Source organism: Miniopterus schreibersii (genome assembly GCF_964146895.1).
Source record: "Miniopterus schreibersii genome assembly, chromosome: 18".
Lineage (NCBI taxonomy): Eukaryota > Metazoa > Chordata > Mammalia > Chiroptera > Miniopteridae > Miniopterus > Miniopterus schreibersii.
The window spans coordinates 18,168,070-18,194,504 of NC_138121.1; the positions used below are offsets into that span (position 1 = coordinate 18,168,070).

At 38.7% G+C, this 26,435-nt stretch overlaps 1 protein-coding gene across 1 annotated transcript in view; it reads left to right on the forward strand.

The window, feature by feature from the left end:
* Positions 1 to 26,435, forward strand: part of HYDIN (HYDIN axonemal central pair apparatus protein) — a 253,955-nt gene that overhangs the window by 61,999 nt on the left and 165,521 nt on the right. Inside the window, exons 10-13 of the mRNA XM_081119804.1 lie at positions 7,726 to 7,825; positions 16,780 to 16,898; positions 21,389 to 21,612; positions 23,165 to 23,232. Of these exons, the coding sequence (XP_080975930.1) occupies positions 7,726 to 7,825; positions 16,780 to 16,898; positions 21,389 to 21,612; positions 23,165 to 23,232 (511 nt within the window). The remainder of the gene's footprint in view (positions 1 to 7,725; positions 7,826 to 16,779; positions 16,899 to 21,388; positions 21,613 to 23,164; positions 23,233 to 26,435) is intronic.

A 26,435-nucleotide genomic window follows, 5' to 3' on the forward strand; every position in this document is an offset into this window, starting at 1 on the left:
AGAGTGCCTTGTCTTCATCTGTGCCCCATGCCTACCACAGGGCCAATTAATAGAGGGAGGGAGGGGAAAGAAGGAGGGAGATCAGTTAATGATGAGTTTGGTTCTGAACACGTTGAATTTGAGATGACAGCAGATGTTCAAAAAGTTTTGGAAATGCAGTACTAAATTTGTGGGAGAGCAATCAGGAGTAGAGGTACGATATGTAAGAATCTTATATATGTCTTCATGGAAGGCATGAAAAGTGGATGGAAATTCTAAGGACAGATTGAAAAAGGAAAATTGCACAAGACCCAAGAGAGCCCTCAAGTGCTGACTTTAGAGACCCTGCAAAGCAAGGAGGGGCTGTGAATTCACAGAGAAGGGTGCCTAAGAGGAGAACCAGCCAACCAGTCTGTCTCCATATTGGATCCAAGGCCTGGACCCAGGCCTGTCTTACACGCCTTTCTACCCAATTATGGTTAGTTCATCACTGTTTTCTACTGAAGATTTCCTCTGAATCTTTCTCATGTATCACATCATTTATGCCAAAGCCACTATTTAATTTCTGACAGTTGAGCTATGAGTCAGCAATTAGTTTTTTTATTAGAGTGTGATTCCTTTTAATTAGCTCCTTGATATGAGTTGAGTTCACAGGAGCAGAGAAGATTAAAATCACCTAGTGTCACCTACTGATCTAACAATACATCTCTAATTGATAACCTGTTCACAAACTAAAAAGAAAAGAAAAGGTTGACCTAGCGGCTTAGAGACCACCTTGCTTCCTGATGGCCTCTTCAGCCTTTGTGTCCATCAAAGAAGAACATTGTCTTCAAATGAGGTAAACTTAAAAAGGAAGAACAAAAACCAAAAACCTGTTACCTTAGTGTCTGAAAAGGAATAAGAAATGACATGCTTATTTTTTCAGACCTGTGTCCATATATCTTGGTTTTTTTAAATGAGTCAGCTAAAACCAAGGTTAGTTTAGCCCTTATTGCGTTCTCCCCATGTTGTGTGTTTCATGGGAACATTGTTTCTATTTTAGAGGCTCTTTCAATTTAAAGCAAGTACTCAAGCTCAAGAAATCAGTCACTGTCTCTAGAACGCCCAGAGGTGGTGATGGTTTTAAATTTAATCAAATTTTATTAATATAATATATGAGAAGTAGTTGGACTCAATGCTGTAAGAACAACTGACCAAAACTCTAGGACCCAAAGTTCTCACACTGTCCTGTAACCTGTTCACCACTTGGCCCTGGCCAGTCCCATTGTCTTGGCTCATTTCTTTTCATTAGTGCATAACGTTGCCGTAGGGTCTGTTGTTTGACCCTTGAGGAGTCATGCTGGGGTGTCTTGGGTACTGATGCAGTTGCAGAGTGCAAAGGTGGAGGAGTTTGTGTTTGAGAGGCCCCAGAGGTGGTCAGTGGAGGAAAAAAAGGGTAGGCAAGGACCCCGAGTGCCACAAGGCAGCCCTGGCAGATACAGAACAGAGGTCTGGAAGTAATTTTTTTTTTTTTTTAGCTTTAGTTAGTAATTTACTGATATTCTAATAGTAACTATAATTGTTTTAGTCATTAAAACATGTAGAATATTACTACTATTCATGTTAAGTTCCTCATGTCAATTCTTTCGATGAAGTCTTGGAGTATTAATGTAATTAGCCAAAAAATTTCAATTTATTCCTTACCTAGGGAAGGTATTGGGTACTGTGGAATACTGATCATTTCTTAAGCCACCTCTTTCTGTATAGGTTCCCCCTCTTTGGAAAAGAAGTGTAAAATTGAGTCTATTATGCACATTTTGTGCCTTCCGGAAAAGCAAGTGGAATTGACTATTTTCCAAAATATAATATTCTATTTTACTAGGTGGACTCTGGCTGTACAGAATTTTGACAGTCTCATTTTGTTACATTCTCTGCTTAGGTCTCATGGGTACCTGAGTGAGAGAAATTCAAAGACAGAAAAACACAATTCTAAGCATTGAGAGGCAGAAGAATATCACAGGGCAAAAAGAGAGAATTAAGCCTTTGATTTCCACGGGCATCTAGGAGCCCCCTGAGAAATCACAGCACAGATGTGCTGGCCTTGTTCCTGAACTTTGGGACTACTGGCTCAGGTCACAGTTTTAAGATGTAGCAATTTCCTGAATGTTGGACACTTGCCATTTTCTCAAAAACAAATGTCTGAGAATTTAAAGGTATTTGCCCAAACTGGCCCTACTTGATTGGCTGACATTGGTGAGCAAGGAAAACATTTCTGCTTCTGTTAGCCAGTATCTTTTCCATCAAAGAAAAAGTCATTCAGTATCCCTAGGAAAGCTTCAGTTTAATTTAAATAAACCTTAATAAGGGAAACTTGATAATTTCTTTATTGCCCTGTAAGTAATAGTAAACCACGCTTTGTTGTCACTTAAGCCTGCAGAAAGCACGCGCTTCAGCAATTCAGACTTTGAAAGCACAGCTCAAATTTAGTTTATTTTTCTCAAGTCAGAGTAGCATGTGAGCTCAGCAGAACCAGGTTGGGTGGAAGCCCAGATGGCTACCAAACAGGGAAAGATCTAGCTCTACTGCAAACCCCTTCCACTTCTTGTACCATTAGCCGTGAGTCACATTGTAAACACGTGGGAGCTGACTCCTTGGAAATGGACACCAGAAAGGAGAAAGGAGGACGGGGATCTGCTGAGAGCAAACTGTCCTTGACAAGGCACAGCTCTTCCATCAGTACAGTTTTCCAGTTCTTCAGCCTCCCTTGTTTATTGTGTGGCCTCTCAGCTCTTTGTGCTTGGCCAAACCTTTTCCAATTGTGCTGGGACATCCACTATTGTGTTGGAGAGCTAGCGCAGGCTTAGGGAGGCCTAAGGAAGTCTTGGTTCCTCAAAGCTCATTTAATAAGTTGACATCTGTCATTGCTGGAAGAGACACAAGTCTGTTCTCTCCAGAGAAAAGCATGAACATCACACAAAACTACCTCAGCTCTATAAAACCCCACTACAATGTTCACCATACATGGGTTAGGGTATTTCACCCAAGATAAAACACACCTTTTGTGAAACTCTGATAGATGACCAAATCTTAGACCCCTCTCTCAGAAACTTTTCTGGTCATTATTTTGAGAATCAAAGCTCTACTAAATTTAGTTTCTTGTTCAAGGAGATATATGAAATAGAAAAATTTCCTTGCATGTCACATGCCAATTAGATCTTTTATCTCAATGATAATTCAGATAGTTGACCTTCAATTTTTTAGCTTTCATTTTTTAAAATTTCTCTTCGAGACTACTTCTACTTGCCCTGACGATAGAGAGAGCCTTGATTTCTCTCATTTATTCAGTAAGTTCTAGAAGATCAACTGTGGGTAGTGAAATATATTATAGCTTCTAATCAGAACTTCTTTTTTTCTGATTAATTGATAGAAATTTGACTTTAAGAGGATGTTTTTATTGCCCAAGAGAAATTCTTTAAATTTTCCTTAAATATAATGAGATAGCTGAAAATATTTATTTATATAGTTAAGAATATTTCCATTTTGCTGCAACGTGATGGAATTCGTTACACGTTTTAGCTGCTCTTGAAGTTATTATTCACTGACCCTGTTCTGAGCTGACTGAACTCCGGCCCAACCAGGATAGCTTGATAAAGGTCTACCAGTGCATTTCTCAAGAGCTGCTGACTGTCATCCAAAAGGACCTCCTGTGAGTCACCTTCCAAGATACCTGAGCACATGGTATCACATATAGATATGATGCAGTCTCTTGTCAAATTAGAGATATGATTGGAAAGTATAACATTTGAGTAGACAAATGTTTGGATCACTCTTCTAAATGCAAGTTGGGAATTAAAATAACGATTTTATATGATAAATGTAGGTATTGAGTCATATTGTAAACTACTTTCCAGATAAGCCAAGTAACGTAAATGTATATTTAACTCTGTTCTTGCAGTTTGGATTTTGATTTTGCAAAATTTGTAAGAAATAACCCTTCACTGGAAGGAAGGAAAAAAGGAAGGAAGGAAGAAAGGAAGGAAGGAGATGGGTAATAGAGAAGGGGGAAGGAAGGTGATTTTTAAAGTATTTTTTTTTAATTTAAGGATTTTCAAGGGAGATTTTAAAAGAACCCCTTTAATCATTTCCAATATAATTTTTTAGGGAGAACATTTTTTTAAATTTTAATTTAATTTTCTTTTTCCCCATCATCATTTATCCCTTTATACTCTCTTCCACCTCCCTTCTCATGATTGTATTAATCACCTGCCATGAGCCAGCTTTCAGGAAGGCTTGGAACTTGTCCATCAAGTCACTTGTTTGCTCTCATTCCAGAGGAAGCATGCAATTCCACTTCCAGAGGTATTCGGTGTTTGACCTAAAACTGCGTTATAGGAGTTAGCATTAGACCTAAAAATTCAAAGGCAATTCCTTCGAGCCATTTACCTGATTAATACACGAAATGCAGTTATGAATCTGAGGGAAAAACAGAACATTAAGACCAAGAAGGAAGATAATTACAGTATAACTGAAGGCCATTTTGGCAGTTATTTTCAGTAAACAAGATAATAGTCACTTACTGATTATATCCTGTGTACTCAATCTCTAATTTGGAGCCAGTGATGGGTGGGGAGGGGGGATTATGTAGAAGGAAAGTAGAACAGCAGGGGCTTCTGTGGGATGAGGATGGTCTCATAGACTGGAAAGGAAGGATACTGATATCAGAGCCAGTAGGGAAAATTCTGAATGTTTTCATTTTCAGAAAGAAACTTTAGAACTGAGTGACAAAGAAAAATTATTTCTAGAGACATAAATGACATGGAAGTTAATTTCAGAAGTGTTGGAGAAGTAATACGACATGTTTCAAAGATATATAAGTGCAAGTGGGGTCATTGTAGGCTGATTGTGTGTTTCTGGGGTTTGTCCTCTCTGATTTGCTATAGAAAATGCTACACTGGGTTTTTGCTCTAAAGAAATAGATGTTATTTATTTAATTTTTATTTTGATCCCAGCTGAAAAATAAGAGTCCTTGTACATGTTTCTAACTCCTTCAAATGACCTAATATTGAAAGCATCCCTCTGCCAGAGGAAACTGAATGACCACACTTCTGTTTTTACAGATACACGCAGCCCTCTTAATGCACATTAGTACAAGCCCAGGAGAGGCCTTTAGAATAGAATTGTCCTTGAATTATCTCCCGGGGCTGAGTAAAGCGGAAAGTTACTAGCAAATGTCATAGGCACAATAAAACAGCTGCAACCCAGGAAAGGAAAACACTGAGCCTACAGTCCCATCCGCTCAGCCTGAACCCTGCGGGCTCGTATTGCCCTGCACTGGCATTCCCTCACCAGGCAGAAGGGCTTCCCAGGCTCCAGGGAGCCTCCACATCCGATGATCCTCTTACCCATCACATCCAGACATCAACACTTCCTCCTTTGGGGGGATTCTGATTGCCTCTCTGGAGCATGTCTGTCCTGCCTGTTTCCAGCCCACCTATTCTGATAATCAGATATCTTTAATGATGGGGTATCCAAGAATGCTTCTGGGAGAGAACTTAAGTGTATTGCCTTCTTGTCTTCACATGGACCCTGGATTCTCTTGCTGGAATAATGCTTTTGAAAGTTATCTGTCCCAGCCCCAATCATAAAGCCCTTGAATTTGCCTGCATGCATTAAGCTTATCTGACTTCCAGTGTATCAATTTGGGGCTCATTTCCTACCATTTTGATGAGACTTTTCTAGCAATATTTTAGGGGTCCAAGATGGCCCTTGGATCAGTAAGCTTGGATAAGAACAGCTTAGCTCTGTCCAGTCTATACTCCCAAACAGAGTAGAGTCTCAACCCACCAGGCACTACATCTGTCTCATGGGTTAGGAGGAAAACCAGGTCTTCGGGTTTTCCTTACGATGGAATGGATGTGCAACCTCTTCTGCCCGGGCTGTCTGTCCATTCTATGCATGAGTGTTCCTAACACTTCATATCACTGATTCTAGTAATCAAAGGGGCCAGGTATTTGCCATTTATCAATGTTTGGGAAAATGCCACCGCGAAATGCCTAAATAAGTGAAAGTGCTGAGGGATTTCCTAGTCCCTGCATGACCTCAAAGGTCCCTGCCGGCTCTAAACTGTAAGACTTTTGTGCTTCCAGTTGAGGAGAAAATGGCAGAAATAGGCTGCAAAGAGGAATAGGCATCTGCTAATAACTGCACAATATGCAAACTGAATGGATATGGCTGATTCGATAAATATGTTGAACATGTGTAAGAGCCACCTCTGGTTTAGGGCCTGGGGGTAAAGCAGTGTCTGCCCTCATGGAGCCTCCATTCTAGCGACCTGTTGTGGGAGATGAGAGCTCCCAGGACACACGTGACACTCATAGCCCTCACTGCTACTTTTTGGAGGCTCTGTGCCCTTTTATCCTTGTGAAGTCAGGGGGATACTGCCTGAGAAGCACATTGATCAGACTGTTACCTTCATAAATCAACCCAAATTGACTCTGGCTTTCTGTCACCACCCCCCACCCCACCCCCATTGGATGTCTGCTCTTTAGACACTGTTCTCTGCTTCATTCTTGATCCCAGCACTACATCCATTTCTAGCCAGACTGGAAATGGAATATGCACTGGGGACTGTCTGAAACTGCAGGTGAATTATTTATCATGTTGTCCTTCCTTAGCTTTCCTTTCCTTTTTAGGCTCCACCACCTAAATAGATTTTTGGATGTGTTTATCACATATGTCCTGCTTGGCTCTCTTTCCAAAAACCATAGAAAACACACACAGTTTTCTCCCTTAATTTTTCCAGTACTTTCATCTTAGTCTTTCCAAGTGGCATAAAAATAATATCAATCTTACTAAGCACCTATTCACTGAGCTCTTACTATGTACTGAGCATGGGGGAAAGCATTTGACCTCTCTGACCTCGTCAGACCTTAGGAAACTATTGAGGCAGGTGATATTAACATCCACTTTTCAGCCCTAAGAAGTTCATGAAGAGGCCCAGGTTGCATGCTTAGTACAAAATATTTTTCAAAGAATACCTTGAGGGAATTCTGATATATGGTGTGTGCATTACAATTCTCAAAGCTTGGTTTCCTTATTATGACTTTGAGTGGTTTGAATTAAAATGAGAACTATCACACTAGATCAGAACCAGGGTTTAATCTGGCCATTGTTGTATCTTGGGCCACTGCTATGTTTTCACAGAATAAGAGTATTTCCTCAAAAGAGTTGTCACCTCAAAAGTTAGGAATGTGGTCCCTCCATCAAGTGAGTTAGGGACTTCTTTCTCTGTGGCCCATCTGAACCCAGTTTATATAGGCACAGCACTTAACATGTTTATTATAAAATATTTGTATACATATTTATCATCTGTCAAACATGTGAGCTCCGTGCAGTCTTGGACCACACACTTCTTCATCTTTCAAGCCCTGTGCTGGGCACACATGGGCATACAATGAATGTTCATTGAATACACACATTTTTTAAATTTCCTAAATATCCTAGTTATAAACTAATATAACTACTAGTTATATAAACTTATTATATATTCATGAACTCACTGAAATTATTTTTGAAGCTTGTTTCCAACTTGTACCACCCCTTAACCAGTAGCCTAAATGAACTCTCTGTTGGGTAAAATATTTGCTTTATTTTATCTATTGTAAAAATATTTCCTTCCAATTTCCTGGAGTTTTAACATAATAACATTTGAAAGCAGTATCTTCCCTCCATCATATTGTCTTTTAATGATTCTTTCCTATTTTTCAGGAAGGTGATGTCTGGCCCAACTCATCAGCTGAAATCACTGTGTACTTTAACCCTCTGGAAGCAAAACTCTACCAAATGACTGTGTACTGTGACATTTCAGGTGAAGACTTCCTCTGTGCGGTAAAGCTGGGTTACGAAGCGCACAGAGCATGGTGTGGAGAGTGTGTGTGTGTGTGTGTGTGTGTGTGTGTGTGTGTGTGTTTAGGCTATGGGCAGTGCTTGGTATCAATAGAGGAAAAATAGAGTTAAACTGTGTACTTACTTCTTTCTAGAACAGATCAAACTTTGAAGTATACTACAATTCTGGTGTGGTGGGGTGGGGTGGGAAACCATGGACCTGAGTTTCCCCTTGAGTTTTAGAGCAGTAAGAACTTTCCTTGAGACAGCCTCACAAATTATTTTTTGTTATTTTTGTTATTTTTTATAATTTTTTTCTTTTTAAGTTTTTATAAAATAATGTATGTCAGGTGGGATGGGATGGGCAGTGGCCAGAGCCACAAGGAGGGTGTACAAGTAGGGTGGCCACCTGATGACGCCAGGAAATTGTATAATGTGCCATTAGGCAAATGCATGCTCAGAGACAGGAAGGAGCAGGGAAGGCCAGTATCACTGGTCTTGAGGGAGGCCTCTTGGGATGCATGAAAGTTAACCCATAATCCCAACTACAACCTTCTTTCTTTCAAAAGCTTTTATATTGAGGCTCAATGAGTACAAAGATGCACGAAAGCATAGTTCATACCCTCAGATAACATAGCAATGAGCAGGGGAAGGGACACACAAACCAGCAGCTCCATTGCAGTGCTTGAAGTGAGTGAACGATGAAAGAGGACAATATAGGACACACAGCTCAGACTTAGGGTTTTCAAGGAAGGCTCCCCAGAGAAAGTGACCCTTGAAGTGTTTGTTAGTCAAGTAAAAAAAGGGGAGTTGTGGCTGGGCATGTCAGGCAAGGATATAGTTTGTGAAAATACATAGAGAAACACTTTGAAAATGCATAACAAGAGCATGAAATGGCAAAGAGCCACAAGTTCTTAGGGTGTGGCTACCAGAGAGAAAGACAGAGACAGAGAGAGACCGAGAGACTTGGGAAGGGAGTGGTGGGGGCAAGAATTGAAGTTGGAGGCTGGAGTAGTTGGTAGGATCTGGTTCATGGAAGGCTGCTCTTGTCAGCCAGACTAAGAACCTTGAACATCCTGAGTGCGGTGGGGAATCACTGAAGGGCTGTAAAGCAGCGGAGTGACCTCCTAAGATCTGATTATGCAAATAGAACATCATTAAAATCTTTTCTGTTAATCTGAAACTGAAATTTTTTCATGTAAAGATCCCAGGTTTTCTTAGTAGTTAAACCTGCATGTCAGATATTTATAAAGACTTGCAGATGGTTTGATCTAGGTCTTGAAACTGATCTTTTATCTGTCTTGATATTCCAATGGAATGTGGAAATTCTGAACTTAATCATGAAGATTACCTTTTAAAAAACTCAAAGGGGAACAGCATATATTTGGTTTGGATCACCATATGGGAGCTTCAAAGGAAGCAACACTTTCTGATTTAAACTGTGAAATGCATTGCCTGATAACATCATTAATGGGTGCTTCAGAGTGCAGTGCAGAAAAGCAGCCTGGTGGAAATGACTCCAGATGTACCTGCTTCCCTAAAGACCCAATAAGATGAAACTCCATTATCCATTTTTGTTCTGTACATTATAAGAGAGAAACATCTAAGTTTTTAGCACAATTTTAGCACTTTTGATTATCCTAATTAAACTAAAGAATGGAGATTTAGATTTTCAGAGTAATAAGTGAGTAATACTTTACTTATATGCAGCTTTTCTTTCTCAAAACTCATCAAACTGCAACCTCATAATAAGGTAAGGTTTCTTAGTTCTATGAATAGGAAATTATTTTCTTGATCAACTACTGTTTAAATTATATTTTCAATTATTAAATATTTCAAACATAAGAAAAATACAGAGAATAATATACAAATATCTATGTATATAGAACCCAGATTTAAGAAAACTTGAACAAATGGAAATGTATGCCCATGATTTTGGTCTGGATGATCAACATCATAACTAGGTCAATTCTTCCTAGAAATTAATATGATTCCAGTGATAATATCAATACGTGTTATTTTTTAAATTAGGTTGATTCCAAAGTTCTTATGGAGGAAATAAACTAGGGCTGCCTAGAAAATTCAGAAAAACAAGAATAATGTGACAGGAGATGAGTGGATAAAAAAAACTGTGGACATTTACACCATGGAATACTATGCAGCTGTAAAAAAGAAGGATCTCGTACTCTTTGGGAGAGTATGGAGGGAACTGGAGAGTATTATGCTAAGCAGACTAAGCCAGTCAGAGAAAGACAAGTACCACATGATCTCACTCATATGTGGAATCTAATGAACAAAAAAACTGATGAACAAAATAGATCCAGAGACACAGAAGCATAGAGCAGACTGAAGAATTTCAGAGGGAAGGTGGGGTGGGGCAGTGGGTGGAGAGAGATTAATCAAAGAACTTATATGCATATATGTATAACCCATGGACAAAGACAATAGTGTGGATAAGGCCTGGGGGGGGGCAGATGCCAGGTGGAGGGGATCAATGGGGGAAAAAGGGGACATCTGTCGTACTTTCAACAATAAAGATAAATTTAAAAAAAAAGAATAATGTGGGAGCACTAGCTCCACCATCTGTTAAAAGTTATTTTTAAAACTATAACAAAAAGGAAAAAAAAACAACACACACAGAAAGCTATAACAAGTATAATTGTATGGTTCTGGAACATGAAAAGAAAGTAGCTATCCAATCAGCATTCATTCATCTTTTTTTAAATTTATCTTTATTGTTGAAAGTATTACATATGTTCCTTTCCCCCCATTGACCCACTACCCCCCAGACCTTCTTTTCATCCTTACCAGCAACAACAACAATCAACATGCCCTAATCTCCTAAACCCTCCCCTCTGTAAGAACCACATTTCCCAATGTCCTTGATATGTGAGCAAAATAAAAGCCCATATTTGTTTAAGCCACTTTGTTTCATTTATCTTTTGCTGTGTAACACACTCCGCTAAATTTAGTGGCTTAAAACAACTAGCAATCATTTATTTTGTTTCCAGATCTGAAATTTGGCCAGGATTCAGCAAGGACAGTTCCTCTTTGCTCCACATGGAGACAACTGGAAAAGCTTGTTGTCTTATAGGTGGAGGCTGATAACATTTTATAGCTCATCCATCTTACATGTCTGGCAGTTGATCCTGGTGGAGGCTGATATCATTTTATAGCTCATCCATCTTATGTGTCTGGCAGTCAATCCTGGCTGTTGGCAGGGACCTCACTAGGTTCTGTTTGCTGTAACCCCTATCCATGGCTGCTTGCTTCCTCATAGCATGGACTATGGGCTGAGTTGTTGATATGAGAAATCTACTGCAGTCTAATTGTCATTTCTTTGGGTTATCTGTCTTTTCTATCAGATTGATATTTATAATTACTTTGTTTGGTGTTCTACAGTTTCATTGTGATGGATTTGCCTTTATTTATCCTTCTTAGTACTTGATGTGCTTATTCAATCTAAGAACATTTCAGTGATTCTGGAATATTCTCAACAATTATGTTTTCAATGTTGTTTTCATCTCACTATCTCAATTTTCTCCTTCTGGAAATTCTTTTAGATATATGTTTTCCCCATGGAATCGCCATATCTTTTAACCTCCCTTTTATATTTCTGATTTCTTTGTCTTTCTATGATACATTCTGGGCACTCTTCTAAGATATTTCTTCCAGTTAGCTAATTCTTTCTGTAGCTATGTCTACTCTTCGGTGTATTCATCTATTCAGTTTTTAATTTCATCATCTTGGTTTTTTAGTTTTAGAAGTTCTTTATAGTTTTAACATTTTCATTTTTTCCCTTTATTGTGGTTTCTATTTCTTTATTTATGGCTTTGAAGATTTTAAGAATGCTATGTTAGATTTTCTTTAAGAGTTTTCTATTATCTCAAACCCTTGGGGTAATTATTTGCATATTTGTGGTAACCACTGACTTTCCTCATACTGGCTTCTGTCTTCAGATGGTTTGAAATGTTTATATTGTGAGCTCATCTTTATTATCTGCTATGGACTGAATGTCCATGTCCCACCCTCCCCCAAATTTATGTGTTGAAACCTAATCCTCAGTGTGATAGTATTTGGAGGTGGGACCTTTGGAGGTGATCAGGTTATGAGGGTGGGGCCCTCATTAATGGGATTCTGTCCTTACAAATAGGACCTCACCCCTTCTTCTTTGTGAGGACACAGTGAGAAGGCAGCGTCTATGAGATAGGAAGTGAGCTCTCACCAGACACTGAATATGCCAGTGCCTTGATCTTGGATTTCCCAGCCTCCAGAGCTGTGAGAAATAATCGTTTGTTGTTTAAGCCATTCAGTCTATGGTATTTTTGTTATTGCAGCCCAAACAGTCTAAGACAGCATGGGTCCTGGATCATGAAAGGAAGGATTCCTTCAGAGCAATTTTTTTGTTTCTTTTGCCAAGGACCCTATAATTTATTTTCTCAGCTTCTGATTCTTTCACCTATACTATAGTGTAAATTTGGACCCTATACCTGTACATAGAACTTTGATTTCTCATAAGAGCCTTTTCCCACTATTCAGAATGACAGGTAGAGGACAAACTTCATCACTGCTTCCCTAAAACAATAGGTAGAATCTTTCTAGTTTCCTTTTTGGAAAGAGGTATTCTTTTCAAGGCCCTAGATTCATGTGAGGATCTAAGTTCAACTCCTCATTCCCAGATAGAAACAAAGCTGTACTATTTCCTTTGTCATTTTTGCATTTTCTGCCCCAATACCACATTATCTTAATTATATTAGCTTTATAATAGATTTTAATTTATGAAAGGCCAAGTCCCTTCAATTTATTCTTCTTTAAGAATGTCTTGGTTATTATTGGCCCTTTGTTTCACATTTAAATTTTATAATCAACCCACCAAATTTCACCAAATTCTACCTGCTGCCATTTTGTTTATTAAAGCATTAAAATTGTAGATATAGATCAATTGGAGGAAAATTGACAACTTTATGGTGTTGAGTCTTCCTTTTCAAGAACTTAGTCTAGTTCTCCACTTATTTAGATCTTTGATAATATCTTTCAATAAAGTTTTACATTTTGCTTATTGAAGATCATAAGTATACCCCCCTTTTTTTCTTGTCTTATTGCACAGGATTAGAGCTCAAATATAATATTGGGCATCTAAGATATCTTAGATTGTAAGTTTTTTAAAGCCCTTGGTTACATTTGCTGGTATTTAATGCAGCTAATCTAGTGTATTCAGGGATTTCAGGGCTGTTAAAGGGGTTCAATAGTACATTTCTCTGCTTCTTATGTGTGAAAACAAGGTAATATAATCATAGGTGAGAAACTGCCCTATTTTTAAAACATTTTAATATTTTGCTCTTCTAATAAGGAATTTGTCCTTTTAGCTTACTAGTTCCTTCAGGCTTGTCCCTCTTGCTGCTTTTTGCCAAGACAAGAAAAACCCCTGCTTCAGAAATCTTACAGAAAAGTAGCATTTGAAAGGTAACCCTAAAATTTAGGCTAACTCTTGTAAATGCAATGCTGGGGTATTACTTGTACTCCCATTCCATTCTGGGTGAGGGGAAATGGCTAGCTACAAATAATACAAATTCCTTTGAAGTAATTAATAACTCCCAAAGAAACATTGGCTTACTGCTTTATTACAATACATCTCCTTTTTTTAAATTTGTGTATTAAGGAAGGCAGTCAAGGTAACAGATGGGGAAAGCTTTAAGCCTGACAGTTATAAATAGTTTTGCAGTTTATTCCACAATATATTTGCAATTCCCTTTCTTTGCTATTCCAAAAGTTGGATCTCTGTCAAAACACTTTTCTTTTGACAAAGGAGTACAAATCATTGCAAATAGATTCAAACACTAAAATAATGGAGTAGGGTAGCAAGATTTAGGCTCTCTGAAAATTTTACTTATATTCTAGAGTATTGCCAACACTAATACCTGGTCTTTAGAGAAACCTCTTTTCCAGGGATCAGATGGGTTAGGGAACTCTTTGAAGAAATTAGCTGTTCCAGATATTTCTAGGATTGCTTTTGTTTCTTAAAATCAAACTAATACTGCCTAACGACCACTGTGTTGCCAAATACTAAAGGGACACAGAGATAAGTATTCCCGTCTTTAAAAGGACAGTTATGGAGAGAAAGCGTTAAAGATACAGATGCTAAATAGCAACAGAAGGCAATGGAACATAAAATGTCACAGGGCATTATAATGATGATAATAAATTAGAAATACCATTTGGTTGTTCAAAGTGTATTGCTATAATACTGAAAATTACATCTAAAAGAACATCAAAGTATCTTGAATGTTCAAAACATGACACACAAAGCAAATATTTAATTTTCCTTAAATAACTGAAATTTAAGTGGTGCAAATTTAAGGAAAACCTGTCAAACTATCAAAGATTTTTTAAAGTGGTGATATGCCCACTATCAGGGAGGACATGGAGAGACAGGAACCATTAAATACTGTTGTTGTTAGTGTGTACATTGGTACAGCCATTCTGGAGGGCAGTATGCCCATACCTGTCAGAATGTCAAATGTGCATCTTTTATCCTGGCAATTCTGTTTCCAGTAATGGTGGGCTCGGTAATTTGGATCAACTCTCTCTCTAGGAACAGCTAGAAGAACAAGGCAAGTATTTCGAAAACCTGTTTTAAAGGTAAAACAGAGCTACTAAACAGTAAAGAATTATGGGACCAACATCCAGGAGAAGAAAGAAGCCAAGACTATTAGACTTTGGGGGGAAGGGGACAGTGACTCTTTATTCTTAGCGACACTGACTTTTTGGTAGATACTACAGAGAAACTGAAAAGTTAAGTTGATTTAGGGAAGAAAACATAGGAGTTAATGGGATGCCCAAGGAGAAAGGGCCCTAGTAATCCCCCAGGCTTGAGGGTGGGACCCAGTGAAGCAGCACCTGGAAACGTACTAGCCCTCACAATGACTCAGCTTTGAATCAGTATCAACTTGATTACAACAGCTTTTCTCCACTGAGGTTCCAAGAGATGATTAATCCCTAATGTTGGAAGGCATCTATTGTACGTGTAACTTCTCTTTTATATCTAGGCTAGTACTAGCTACAATCCCTTCTTGGGAGAATAGAGAAAATAGTCATTCAAATAATTTGCTACAAGGCTTAATTCTCTCAGAGACTAAGCTATGAGTAGTTAGACTAGGTCTTCTGGGATTGCTAATGCCCTCTAGTCCAGCCGGAAGCTGGAGAAAATAACATTTTAGGACTTCAAATTACCTCTATAGCTTTTTGCATACACTGATCAGACTCAACCAAAATAACAATGCATATAAGAAGGTAACACAATCTGATAGAATGTTAAGATAAACAATAGAAACAAACCTAAAGGGATCCAGATAATAGAATTATCAGACACAGTTTTTTAAAATATTCTTAGTAAAGGCAAGATTGAGCAGAGGCCTGGAAACTACAAAAAATCTAAACAAAAGTCTAGAACTAAAAAGTTATTATGACAAATTAAGAACTCAGTAGATGAATTTAGTAGCCTATTAGGTGCAGACAGAGATAGATTTTGTAAACTGGAAATTAAATAAAAGAAAATATTCACACTAAGCATGTAGAGACAAAGTACAGAAAAGAGCATAAGAGAAGTGGAATGTAACAAAAAGGTTATATATATTTCCATTATATACTATGTTATAAATATATATGATAATCATATATATGATAAATATCATATCTATAGAGAAGGAAAGATGAGAAAATAGAGTATGAGCATTATTTGAAGAGATAATGACTAAAAAATTTCCAAAAACTGGTTGAAGGCATTCATTCACAGGGTCAAAAAGTGCCACAAATTCCAAGAAGGATAAATTCAAACCGCACCTGGGAACATTATAGTAACTGCTGAAAACCAAAGACAATAAGAAAATCTTAAAGCAGTCAGAGGAAGACATACTAACTCAAATGAGCAGTAAGACTCTACCCTGACTTCTCAACAGAAATGGTGGAAGACAAGAAGCAATAGAATATCATCAAAGTACTTAAAAAGAATACAGGAAAATTGTCCATAAATATGTTCAAGGATATTAATTACATTATAATTTGTTATAGTGAAAAGTTAGAAACCACTTAATTACATCATAAGGGACTAGTTAAATATATTTACCTCTCCTTTAGGTGATGATGTGTTAAAAATGTTCCAGATTTATTGTAAGTGAAAAAAGCAGGTTACGAAATAATATATAGCATATACTCTTGTTTACATTAACAGAATTTAAATATGATTAAGTATGGAAGGATCAGCACCAAAATACTGACAATAGTTATCTCTGGATGGTAGAATTATGAGAGTTTCCACTTTCTCTTAACATTTTTATAATGATCATGTATTATCAAGTGGACATTTTTTTAAAAGAAAACAAAACCAGTCAGTACTTTAAAGATTTGTGCTCTGTATTGACCCTGAGTCCATTGTGGATGTGTAATAAGGGATACTGTTTAGTGGATTCCATTACCTCTTCGTGAAAGAAACTACAAAGTAAGGGTCAGGTAAGATTGCAGGTTCGTCCCCGCTTGGGATGCATACAGAGGCAACTGATCAATGTTTCTCTCTCCCTCTCCCTTCCTCTCTCTTTAAAAAAAATCAATAAAAATATATCCTCGGGTGAGGATTAAAAAAGAAAGGCAGCAAAAAAAGAAAAGGAAAGAAACTTAAGGATATAGCTAAGACTGGGTTAAATTTTAATATTTTTTTCCTGCTAAAATGTCAGCCTAAACTGCAATATAAGCTGGTCCCTAAAGTTAAGAAACTAACAGTATTCATGTTTCTTAAAAATAATTAAAGTTACTTCAGACTTAGTTAAATTGCAGTTCCCCAGTCCAGCATAGGGAGTTGGTGCAATAATCTTGAGTGCTTACATTGGTAACGGTTGTGGATGATAGAGCATCGCTTGGGTAATAAAGTTTGAATTGTTTCTATAGGCCGAGAGATCCGTCTGCCCCTCCGAATCAAAGGGGAAGGAATGGGACCAAAGATTCACTTCAACTTTGAGTTGCTGGATATTGGAAAAGTTTTTGTTGGATCTGTTCATTGTTATGAGGTAAACACTAGAATTGTTCATTGAGAGTCAGACAGTACCCGGCTTGTTTTGCTTTGTTTGTGTTTTTAGTGATAGGAAATGTACGCAGTCACATCCGTTTGCCATTGCTCATACTTATTCAGACTCCAAAGCGATCTGACTTTCTCCCCTTTCCCAGCCTTACTGAGTGGAGCAACTTTTACCATCCTCTGCAGCCCCCACTAACTTTCCTAAAAACATCAAAGCCATAATTGCATTGGTTTTATCGTCATCATTTTGTAGACTATAAAGGGGAACTCCATAAATACATCTCCCATCTGTTTCATGCTTGTTCTCTGACAACATAAATCCTGCAGATCAGAGGACAGAGAAAGCCTTCTACAGTTTCCAGAATATCCTAATGAGTATAGCTGTTTTCACACCTCAGAATTTTTCCCTAAATGCGCTAGTCTCCAGTCCATGATTGAAAAACCAATCATTGTGTTCTTGGAAGACACATCCCTGCTTTGTCTTTCCAATTACATAGAAAATGATACTTTTTAAAAGATGTACTCATGGGTTTCTAAGGACCAAAGTTACTTCAGTGTTACGTGTCATAAATTTGCATCTAGGACACTTTTTTACAGTATCAAACTATAACCATTGAAACTCCAGAAAGAATCCAAATTGTAAATGTTTATATTTCTATAGAGGTAATAATAAAAGCAGTTATTATTTAATGAGTGCTTGAGGTTCAATTAGTTTGTCAGGTTCCATGCGTTATTATGTGTGCATGTCAGTGTATATCGTTTCTAATCCTTACAAAACCGTGAAAGGCAGGTTTTATTGCACCTATTTTACAAAGAAGAAATAGTCAGATAGTGGTTAAGTCTGTTTACATCACCCTTCATGCATGTTGAGTAAACATGTATTATTAGTTCATTTAATCCTCACAAAACCCCTAGGGAGCAGCTACAATGACTATACCCATTTTATAAATGAGGAACCTGAAGCTCAGAGAAGTTTTACTGTTAAGGTAATTAATGTTAGATACTGTGACAAATAAATGCAAAAATATATATTCTCTCAAAACAGATAAAGGCCTATTTTGTTGCTTATATATCGTCCCAAAGTTACTAATCAGCGGATGGCTCTCCTCCAGCAGAGAATGAGAACCCAGGCTCCCTCCCTCTTATGGCTCTGCAGTCTCATATGTATCGCAAATTGCGTAGAGGGTTTCACTCAAGAGATTTTTCTAGGAGGTAGCACTGGAGGTGGCACGTATCACTTTAGTTCAAGTCCCATTAGCTGTCCATAACTGCAAGGGTGGCTGGGAAATGTAGTCTAGCTGTAAGCACAGGAAGAAGGGACAGCAAACCTGACTCTGCCACATTTGTTAACTGGCAAGGTCACACAGCTTGTAAATGTTAGTGAGCAATGGGGTTTAGGGCCCTATATCCGGTGGGAAGAGAAAGCCTGCTGGTTTTTCAACCTACACTCTTACCATATGCAAATCCAGCCTACAGTCAACTCAGCCGTCAGCCCAGCCTAACCTCGCCCAGGAGGGAAATGCTCGGCTGCTGTTGAGAGCTTTCTACAGTGTCATTCATCCCCACACTCACTAGAGTAACTACTGCCTAAATGGGATGGTGTGCAAGGTAAACAGAGATGTTCCTGTCATGATGAGATGGAATATATACAAGAGCTCAATTTAAATAAAGGAATCAGGCATATGACTCATAAAATGAAAAGTGGCAGGGCTACTGTGTTGTATTGCCCTGTATTGCATTTTGAAAACACAGTCACTTAGGGATGAAAATAAAAAGGTACCATAGTTCTTACTAAATTGATATTCTGTCTGTAATTTATACAGTGTGAATTTCCCTCACATCTTACAGACTGTGTCTTGCGGATACCACATCAGAAAAGAGCCTTTAGTTCTGATGCAAAATGCATAGGGTTTCCCTGAAGGTAATAACAATTTCTTGCAGATTTAGCACAAGTGTACATTAGGCCACCACTTCTCACCCTCACGGATTTGAACAGTAAAGCAAACCACAGCCAGGTAAATAAGTGTTAAACGAGGTGCGATGTCTGATTGGACAGTTCTGAGAGCTGTGCGCTGGCAGAGAAGGGCATGGTAAGGTGCTTCTCATAAGAATATTTTGCACTCTCTGCATATTTAATGCTGATGCCTCATTGCATCTCTCTTTCATTACGTTACCTCCTTGAGACAAATTTGAATAACTACCTATTGCCCTTAGTCACTGCTGAGCTTAGCAGATCTATAAAGAATAAGCCAGAACCCCATGAGTACACACTCTTCCCCCGTGTGATCAGAAGGAAAACAAATGAGAGGGGAAGTTCTCCTATAAATGTTCTCTCTCCGAGGAGTTGGACTGCATGGGTAAGGGTATACCGGTAATCAAAAGGTCTCAGTGGATGCTGTGCACACAGTAGGTGCTGCTTAGTCGGGGAGGAGAAAGACATGCACATTCTTGAAAACAGAGGAGCTGCCACCTTATTAGAAAGTCTGGGTAAAACACTGGTGTTAACCAAAAAATAAAAAGACAATCTGTGCATCTTCTCAGAGAAAAGAGCAAGGGCCCTTCGAGTTACCACCAACACGTTTGCCTTGCCTTTGAGTTTCCACTAGGGCATGTCAGTTTCTTCTTAAGCACAGGTAAATTTTAAACCCATTCTGTTTAGCACTGGGGCTATACATAGCAGTCACTGTCACTTAAGCATTCTTTGCCAGGCGCTAATCTAAAAGTTACATAAATGAATACATTTCATCTTCACAGCAATCTGAGAAGTCAGTAGTGCTTACATTTTGGAGATGGGGAAACTGGGGCACAGAGAAGCAGAGCACGTTTTCCAAGGTTACACAGCTACTAAATCAGTGGCAAAGCTGAGATCTGAACCCAGGGATTTTGCTTCTGAGTCCCTGGTCATAATCACTTTTCTGTATGGTCTCTTTGAAAGGAATGAAGGGTGAAGCCAAGGATGATTCCTATGGCCAGGGAACTTAAAACAGAGAGAGAGGGAAATGGGAAATAAAAAAGATGAACAAAATGTCAAGTAGCAACTAGCTGCATGTCTATTTTGGTGCTTTGTCTATCTTCTCTTGGCAGAGTGGTTCTTCCTCTGCAAGAGCCCCTTACTCTGTCCTACAGCTCTGAATTCCTTCTCTGCTTCTCCCCGAGGCAGCCTGAGCTGGTGGACCCCCACATCCACCAGACCCCATTCCCTTGGTTACCCAGCATTCTTCTATTACAACAACAAACATGTAGGCCAGGCACTGAGTATGCATGATCTCATTTAATATAAATCTACTAGGCCTCCTCTAGCGTACCTTCCCACAGCGTTGCTACCCCCATTCTCACTTTCCACCACTAATCTTCGCAAAACAGAACCGAGAATAGTCAACCACTATTTCCTCTGCACCTACTCACTCCCCAAACGTTTGTACTCTGGGTTCTACAAACACATTCCATTGGATTCCTCTCTTCCTCAAGGGCAGGGATGACCTCTAATAAAAAATAAAAAGTATGTAACAGACAATAACCTCTGCCCACATTTCAGCCCCTTCTGGGAATTCTCCTCCCTTGGCTTCTGGGTTCCTGACATGGAATGTAGGTTCCACACACCTTTCTGAATGTTTATTCATGCTCCCCTGTGCTCTTTTTCCTCTAATGCCTTCCGTGTAGGTTGAGGGCAGTTCCTACATAAATAGAGAGAATGTGTTGTTCACATGTTCAGGTGTAAGCATTGGCAAGCAAGAGACTGTGTCTTGGAAGCTCAGGAATAGAACTGTGTGGCTGTCGTACAGCTTCATGGGCAGGAACTGTGGCAGGTGGGAGTGGGAGTTGCAGGCTGAGCCAGCTGTGGAGGACCCTGATTGCCGAGCGTGAGCTTTTTACACATACCTAGTGTGCAATCAAGTATGGGCAATGGCATGGTTCCAGAACACTGGTATATAGAAATAAAATGTTTCTAGAGTAAAATGATTGATTGCGTAAGCATACCTAATAGAGTCTGAGATGAAAATCATCCCAATAGGATGAAATCTAATACCACAGAAAAGAATCTTTGCAATCTAGAATCCACAATGAAGTCATATTTATATTTATCAAGCTACGTTATAAACATAGGCTTAGGTAGTTCTAGCTCCTCTCTTCTGACTTGCTTTTTATTTTTCAGTTTGCCAGTTAATCTTGGCCTCCTCACACATAGGAGACTCCTCTTTAGTAGATGTGATTATGACCAGTCTTTATAGCATGAGCATAATACATAGGACTAACTCCAATTTAAAGATGCAACAAAAACACAAAATTGCTTTCTGACTCGGGACTCCTGTCTTCAAACATTCAAGAAAGGAGACTGTTTATTTCTCCCCTGGAGTTTTCCTTTGGTTCCAATTCCGGCCAGTGTCTCTGTGTTGGTATTAAATATTAGAGCCACATGCTTATATGAAAATGAATCAGAGGCCCATTGTCTGCCTTTTCATTCTTGCCTTTCTGTTGATGTAGGCAATCCTATCCAACAAAGGCAGCATCGATGCCCTCTTCAATGTGGTCCCTCCAACTTCGGCTTTGGGGGCCTGCTTTGTTTTCAGTCCCAAGGAAGGCATCATCAAACCAAGCGGAGTCCAGGCTATCCAGATTTCCTTCAGTTCTGCCATCCTGGGGCACTTCAAAGAAGAGTTCCTGGTCAATGTCAATGGGTCACCTGAGCCTGTGAAACTGACTATTAAGTAAGACATGTGTATAACTAACCTGGAAACTAGCTAAAGTTTTTACCTGCTGCTTTCTTAAGCTTCACAACTAGATCATCTTAGATATCAATAACTGTCTTTGCTGATATGAATACATCAATTTAATGGGGTGTTTTAAATTCCCACCAGTGTTTCCCTACTAAATATGCGTAACTGATTATTGTAACATGGATACAGATGCTATTTTGGTATCTAATATTTTCTGTAAGCTATACCTGTATAGAACAAGGACACACTGTTGTGTATAGAGAATCTTAAGGACTCCACACACACAAAACTAAAGAGCTAATAAGTGAGTTCAGAAAAATTGTAAGATACAGGATCAATATACAAAAATCAGCTTTACCTCTAGACAATAATAGTGAAAATTTAGGAATGAAGCTAAGAAAGTTCCATTTATTATAGGTTCAAATAGAATAATATACTTGGAAATAAAGTTAACCAAAAAAGTGCAAGATTTATACATTGAAAACTACAAAACATTATTGAAAATAATTTAAAAGAAGACCTAAGTAAGTGAAAAGATATCTGTGCTCATGGGTTGGAAGACTTAATATGGCAATACTTCCCAAAGTGATGTATAGATTCAACATGATCTCCATCAAAATCCCAGCTGCCTTTTTTGTAATAATCGGCAAGCTGATCCTAAAATCCATATGGAAATACGAGAAACCCAGAAGAGCCAAAAACAATTTGAGAAATAAGAACAAAGTTGAAGGACTTTTGCTCTTTCTAGTCATTCTTCAACTACATGACATAATATTTTAAGTGGTTGGATGAACAACAGTGAAACATTAATGTGATTTTAAAAAATTACCCGTGCGCACTTTTCCTCCCTCAAATTTTTACATATGTAATTTTATAAAGTTTTAACCATAGCACAGATGTATTTTGTCTTCAAAATATTTCACTTAACATGTGGTAATAATTCAATCCTTCTACCTCTCAGTCTTTATCCCTTTAACAGACCACTGGTAGGTGCAGGGCACAATCTCCACCGAGACTGTCCTGATACTCAGAACCGTTAGAATGGACGTGACCATGTCCAAGTCCAGATGTGACTCGGCCACAGTTCCCATAGCTCTGTGTGCCTTTGAACAAGTGTGATTGAGCTCTGGTTATTTTTCCTTCACTGATTAAATGACTGCTTTGTGCAGATTTGTGAGCTTCTTTCTCACTTTCTTTAGCCTTAGCCTTCTGTGCCTTTCAGGCCCCTTCGGCTGTTGTTTTGCCCTCTCCTTCTGCAAAAGGACTTCTTTTACAAGTCACGTAGCCAACCTGTAGGCTGGTTTGCCTTCATTCTCAGCTGGATGTGCCTCATATGAGTAGACCTATAATTTTCCTTTCTTGCCTGAGATAGACCATCATCTGTGATAGACCATCATCTCTGAGGCTTTTTAAGTCCTAGATTCTATAACTGACTTAATGCCCAGTTGGGGTTTTCAGCACTGCTCCTTTCCACGGTTGCTGACTGTTACCCTGCATTCACTGGACTTTCTCCCCACTCCCCTCCTTGTCTTCCTGCTTCCAGAGGCTGTGTCATCGGACCTACCTTCCACTTTAATGTTCCTGCTCTGCACTTCGGTGATGTTTCCTTTGGTGAGTATTTTTCCATTTTCAATTAGAAACAGAGAAGAATTACGTTCTTTATGTGGGAGAAGAAAGGCTGACAAAGAATCTTACCATTTTTTATGGGTAAAAGCTGAGTATCTCCATTGCTCTGCAGCAGTGGCGTCTTGGTGCCACTGCCTAGTTTCGGTGTGAAAGCTGGCACTGCGTCCGGGCACCAGCAGCTGTCAGGCATGGCTGACCGCCCTCTCCCAGTAGTGGAGCCGCAGAAGGCCTCAGGCTTCATTCTTCTATCTGAACATTGCGAACGTTCTGTTTCTGCGCAGATTCTGATTTGCCCGTTTGGCCACACAGCAGCCTTTTCACAGAGATGCTCTCAAGTTCGCAGTGAACTCAGTGGTGGTTCAATCGATTCAGGCGTCTTATCACTTCCCACTGAAGACTCTTCTGTATTTTTGTGTTGTCTCCTCACCAGTTATTTCTGAGTCATTTTCTATCCAAGCTTCCCCAGTAATAAAAATGATAACGATAGCAGCAAAACATCCCATTATTGGTTCTTTCTGTTTATTCCAATCTCTGCTAAATGCATTACATGCGGTACTTCATTTAAACTTTTAGCAATCCTATGGGGAGGTACTACTTAAGATCTCCACTTTAGAGATGGAAGAACTGAGCATTGAAAAGTTAAATAACTTCCTAAAGTCACACAGCAGTGGCAGAATTAGCATTTCAATTGAGGTGTATTTAAATAATTTACTGTCAGCACAAGTGATGTATCGCCCCCAAAGAGGCAAAAATTGGTTCTTGGAGGTTGAAAAAAAAACTAAAATGTAACAGTAGTTTGTGGTCCTCCAGAGTTCAACCTTCCTCAACAGAATCTTATCCCTTAGTGTTCGATTTCTCTCATTAGGGAGAAATTAAATAGAATTTAAATCATATTAACTAAATATAATTGATTTGATTTAAAATTAATTTATCACTGTGGTTCTTTTTAGGAGGTGATAATTTTTAAAACGGTTGAAAAACCCTCATCTAAGTCATACTCTACTATCCTTTCCACTTTGCTTTATTTCCTCCCATTTTGACTTTCAGTTCTTTTGCTTCTACTTGGGGAAAAATAGTTCTTTAGGAAAAGCTGAATAGATGCCTTTATCAGTTGCTTTAACATCTGGGGTTATGAAGGTTTTATTTATTCAGAACATATTTATTTATACAGTGCTCCTCCCATCTACATTATATTGGGTAAGGTACATACTATAGGAAAACCTATCTAAATGAAGTGGAATATCTGTTTGTTACTATAGAACATGAAAGGGGCTGGAGAGATTTTTTTTTTTAATTTATAGGGCATGTTTGAGTGATAGACTCTTTTGAAGGAAAATAAAAGTGACCTACAACTTGAAAGTCATCCGGTGGCCAACTAGGAAAGGCATGCTCTCTCAAGGGTGACTGTGACAGATGCGCAATAAGAAGTGAATTAGTACACCCAGACCTATGCGGTCATGCTCCAAACAGCTCAGACTGAGTCCACAGAGAGGCCTGGGCAACCCAGGCATGACGGCGGCATGTCCTTGCCTAGGCATTTAAATACAGAGTCCAGCCCAAGGACATTTGGGAGATGTGCCCTGTATCATATTGCCCTCGAGGGAGAAAACAGAGTACAAGCCAGCACCTCAAGCGAATTCATTGTCCAGAATCTGCCCTCTTGCTCAGCTCTGCAATGTTAACATAAATGCTGTACTAATGATACTCAAACAGCTGTTTCTCAGACTTGGTTCAGCTAGAAGTTTTGATAACTAGCTTAGGTGAACATTAGAAACAGTGGATTTTTCTTTTCTTGTATACTATCTTATTGAACCATTTGATGATACAGTAGCTAGACAAGAGGCTGGAACACACTACAGAGCCATGACCCAAGATTCCCCAAGTCTGAGATTTGAAAACTTATCCCTCCTAAGCCCACCTTCAAAATCTAAGTTGCCTTTTCTTTTAGTTTGGATATAGATTCCTTAGTCTTCTCTAGTGTGGCAGGAAATGTTACTAAAAACATGCCTCTTTTGCTTGCCAACAGGAAACCTAGGGCTATTTGGTTTTCAAAACCACTTGGGTCAGTTAATTCAAGCTACTTTGCTGTGGTTCTAGATTTTGCACTGAAACAGCCAAAATTAGAGACAATTTTGTGATATCATTTCAACATTATTTTATGATATTTTCAAATCCCAAAGTTGAAACCAGAGTCCTCATGAGTTCAATACAGTCTCATTATTTTTCCAGGTAGTTTGACCTCCTGTCACAAAGAGACATGGCCCATTGGACAGTTATTTATTGTCAACTTTTAATTATTATCTTGCATGTGCAAGTAGGGCTTTGATGAAATAGGTAAAAGTAAGCATGTCATTGGCTCAGGAATGAAAGACCAGTAGGGTGCATATAGTTCCAGATGCAAAAGAGAAATTAAGCAATCCCAGAATTGGAGGAATTTTATTAGTTATTTCAGGATGACAGACATATTGTGTGGAGTTAAGCAAGGTTTACAGACACTGTCATAGGGCTTGGGAGTACATGAAGCTAACAGAAGTTGGTAATATTGTCCCCGTATTGGCAGTAAGGCCCATTCCTAAAGAGGTGTCTGTTAACCCTGAAGAGGTTAATGTTAGAGATAAAGATCTAGATTTGGCTTCAGGATCTGTTGTGATTGATGATGTTAGGATATTATAAATACCATAAAGTAGGTTGGTATCTAAAATGTTTGTAGTATGGCTATAAAGATTTCGATGATAGGATTAGATATTGGGTGACATATCTAATAATTAATTAGGCTGGCTGAAGCTACAATAGCATGAGAGAGTCAGATTGTAGAATTTGAGTGGCAGTTGTCCCTGAAGGAACATTGAGGCTTTGATAAATCCTCAGACTGGTCAAACAATAAAATGAACCACGTAACCACTGATATGCCAGGTGACAGACCAAAAGGGGCAGGGTAAGTCTCTGTAAAGTCACTATTTTTCAGGAGGCACAAGAATGTGTTGGTTTGAGAATAAGGAGTCTGGAAGGCCAAATTGGATAATTTGGACTGAGAAGTTAGGGTTTGATGGCAGAGTTTTGGAGATAAATATAAGCATTTTAAAAATGCATGATAGTTGTCTCTTCCATGGCCCAGGTATGAACTATCAGTATTTTACTCAATTATTTAAATTGACTTTAGGAGGGTGTAGAGTAGGGAATCAAGGGCA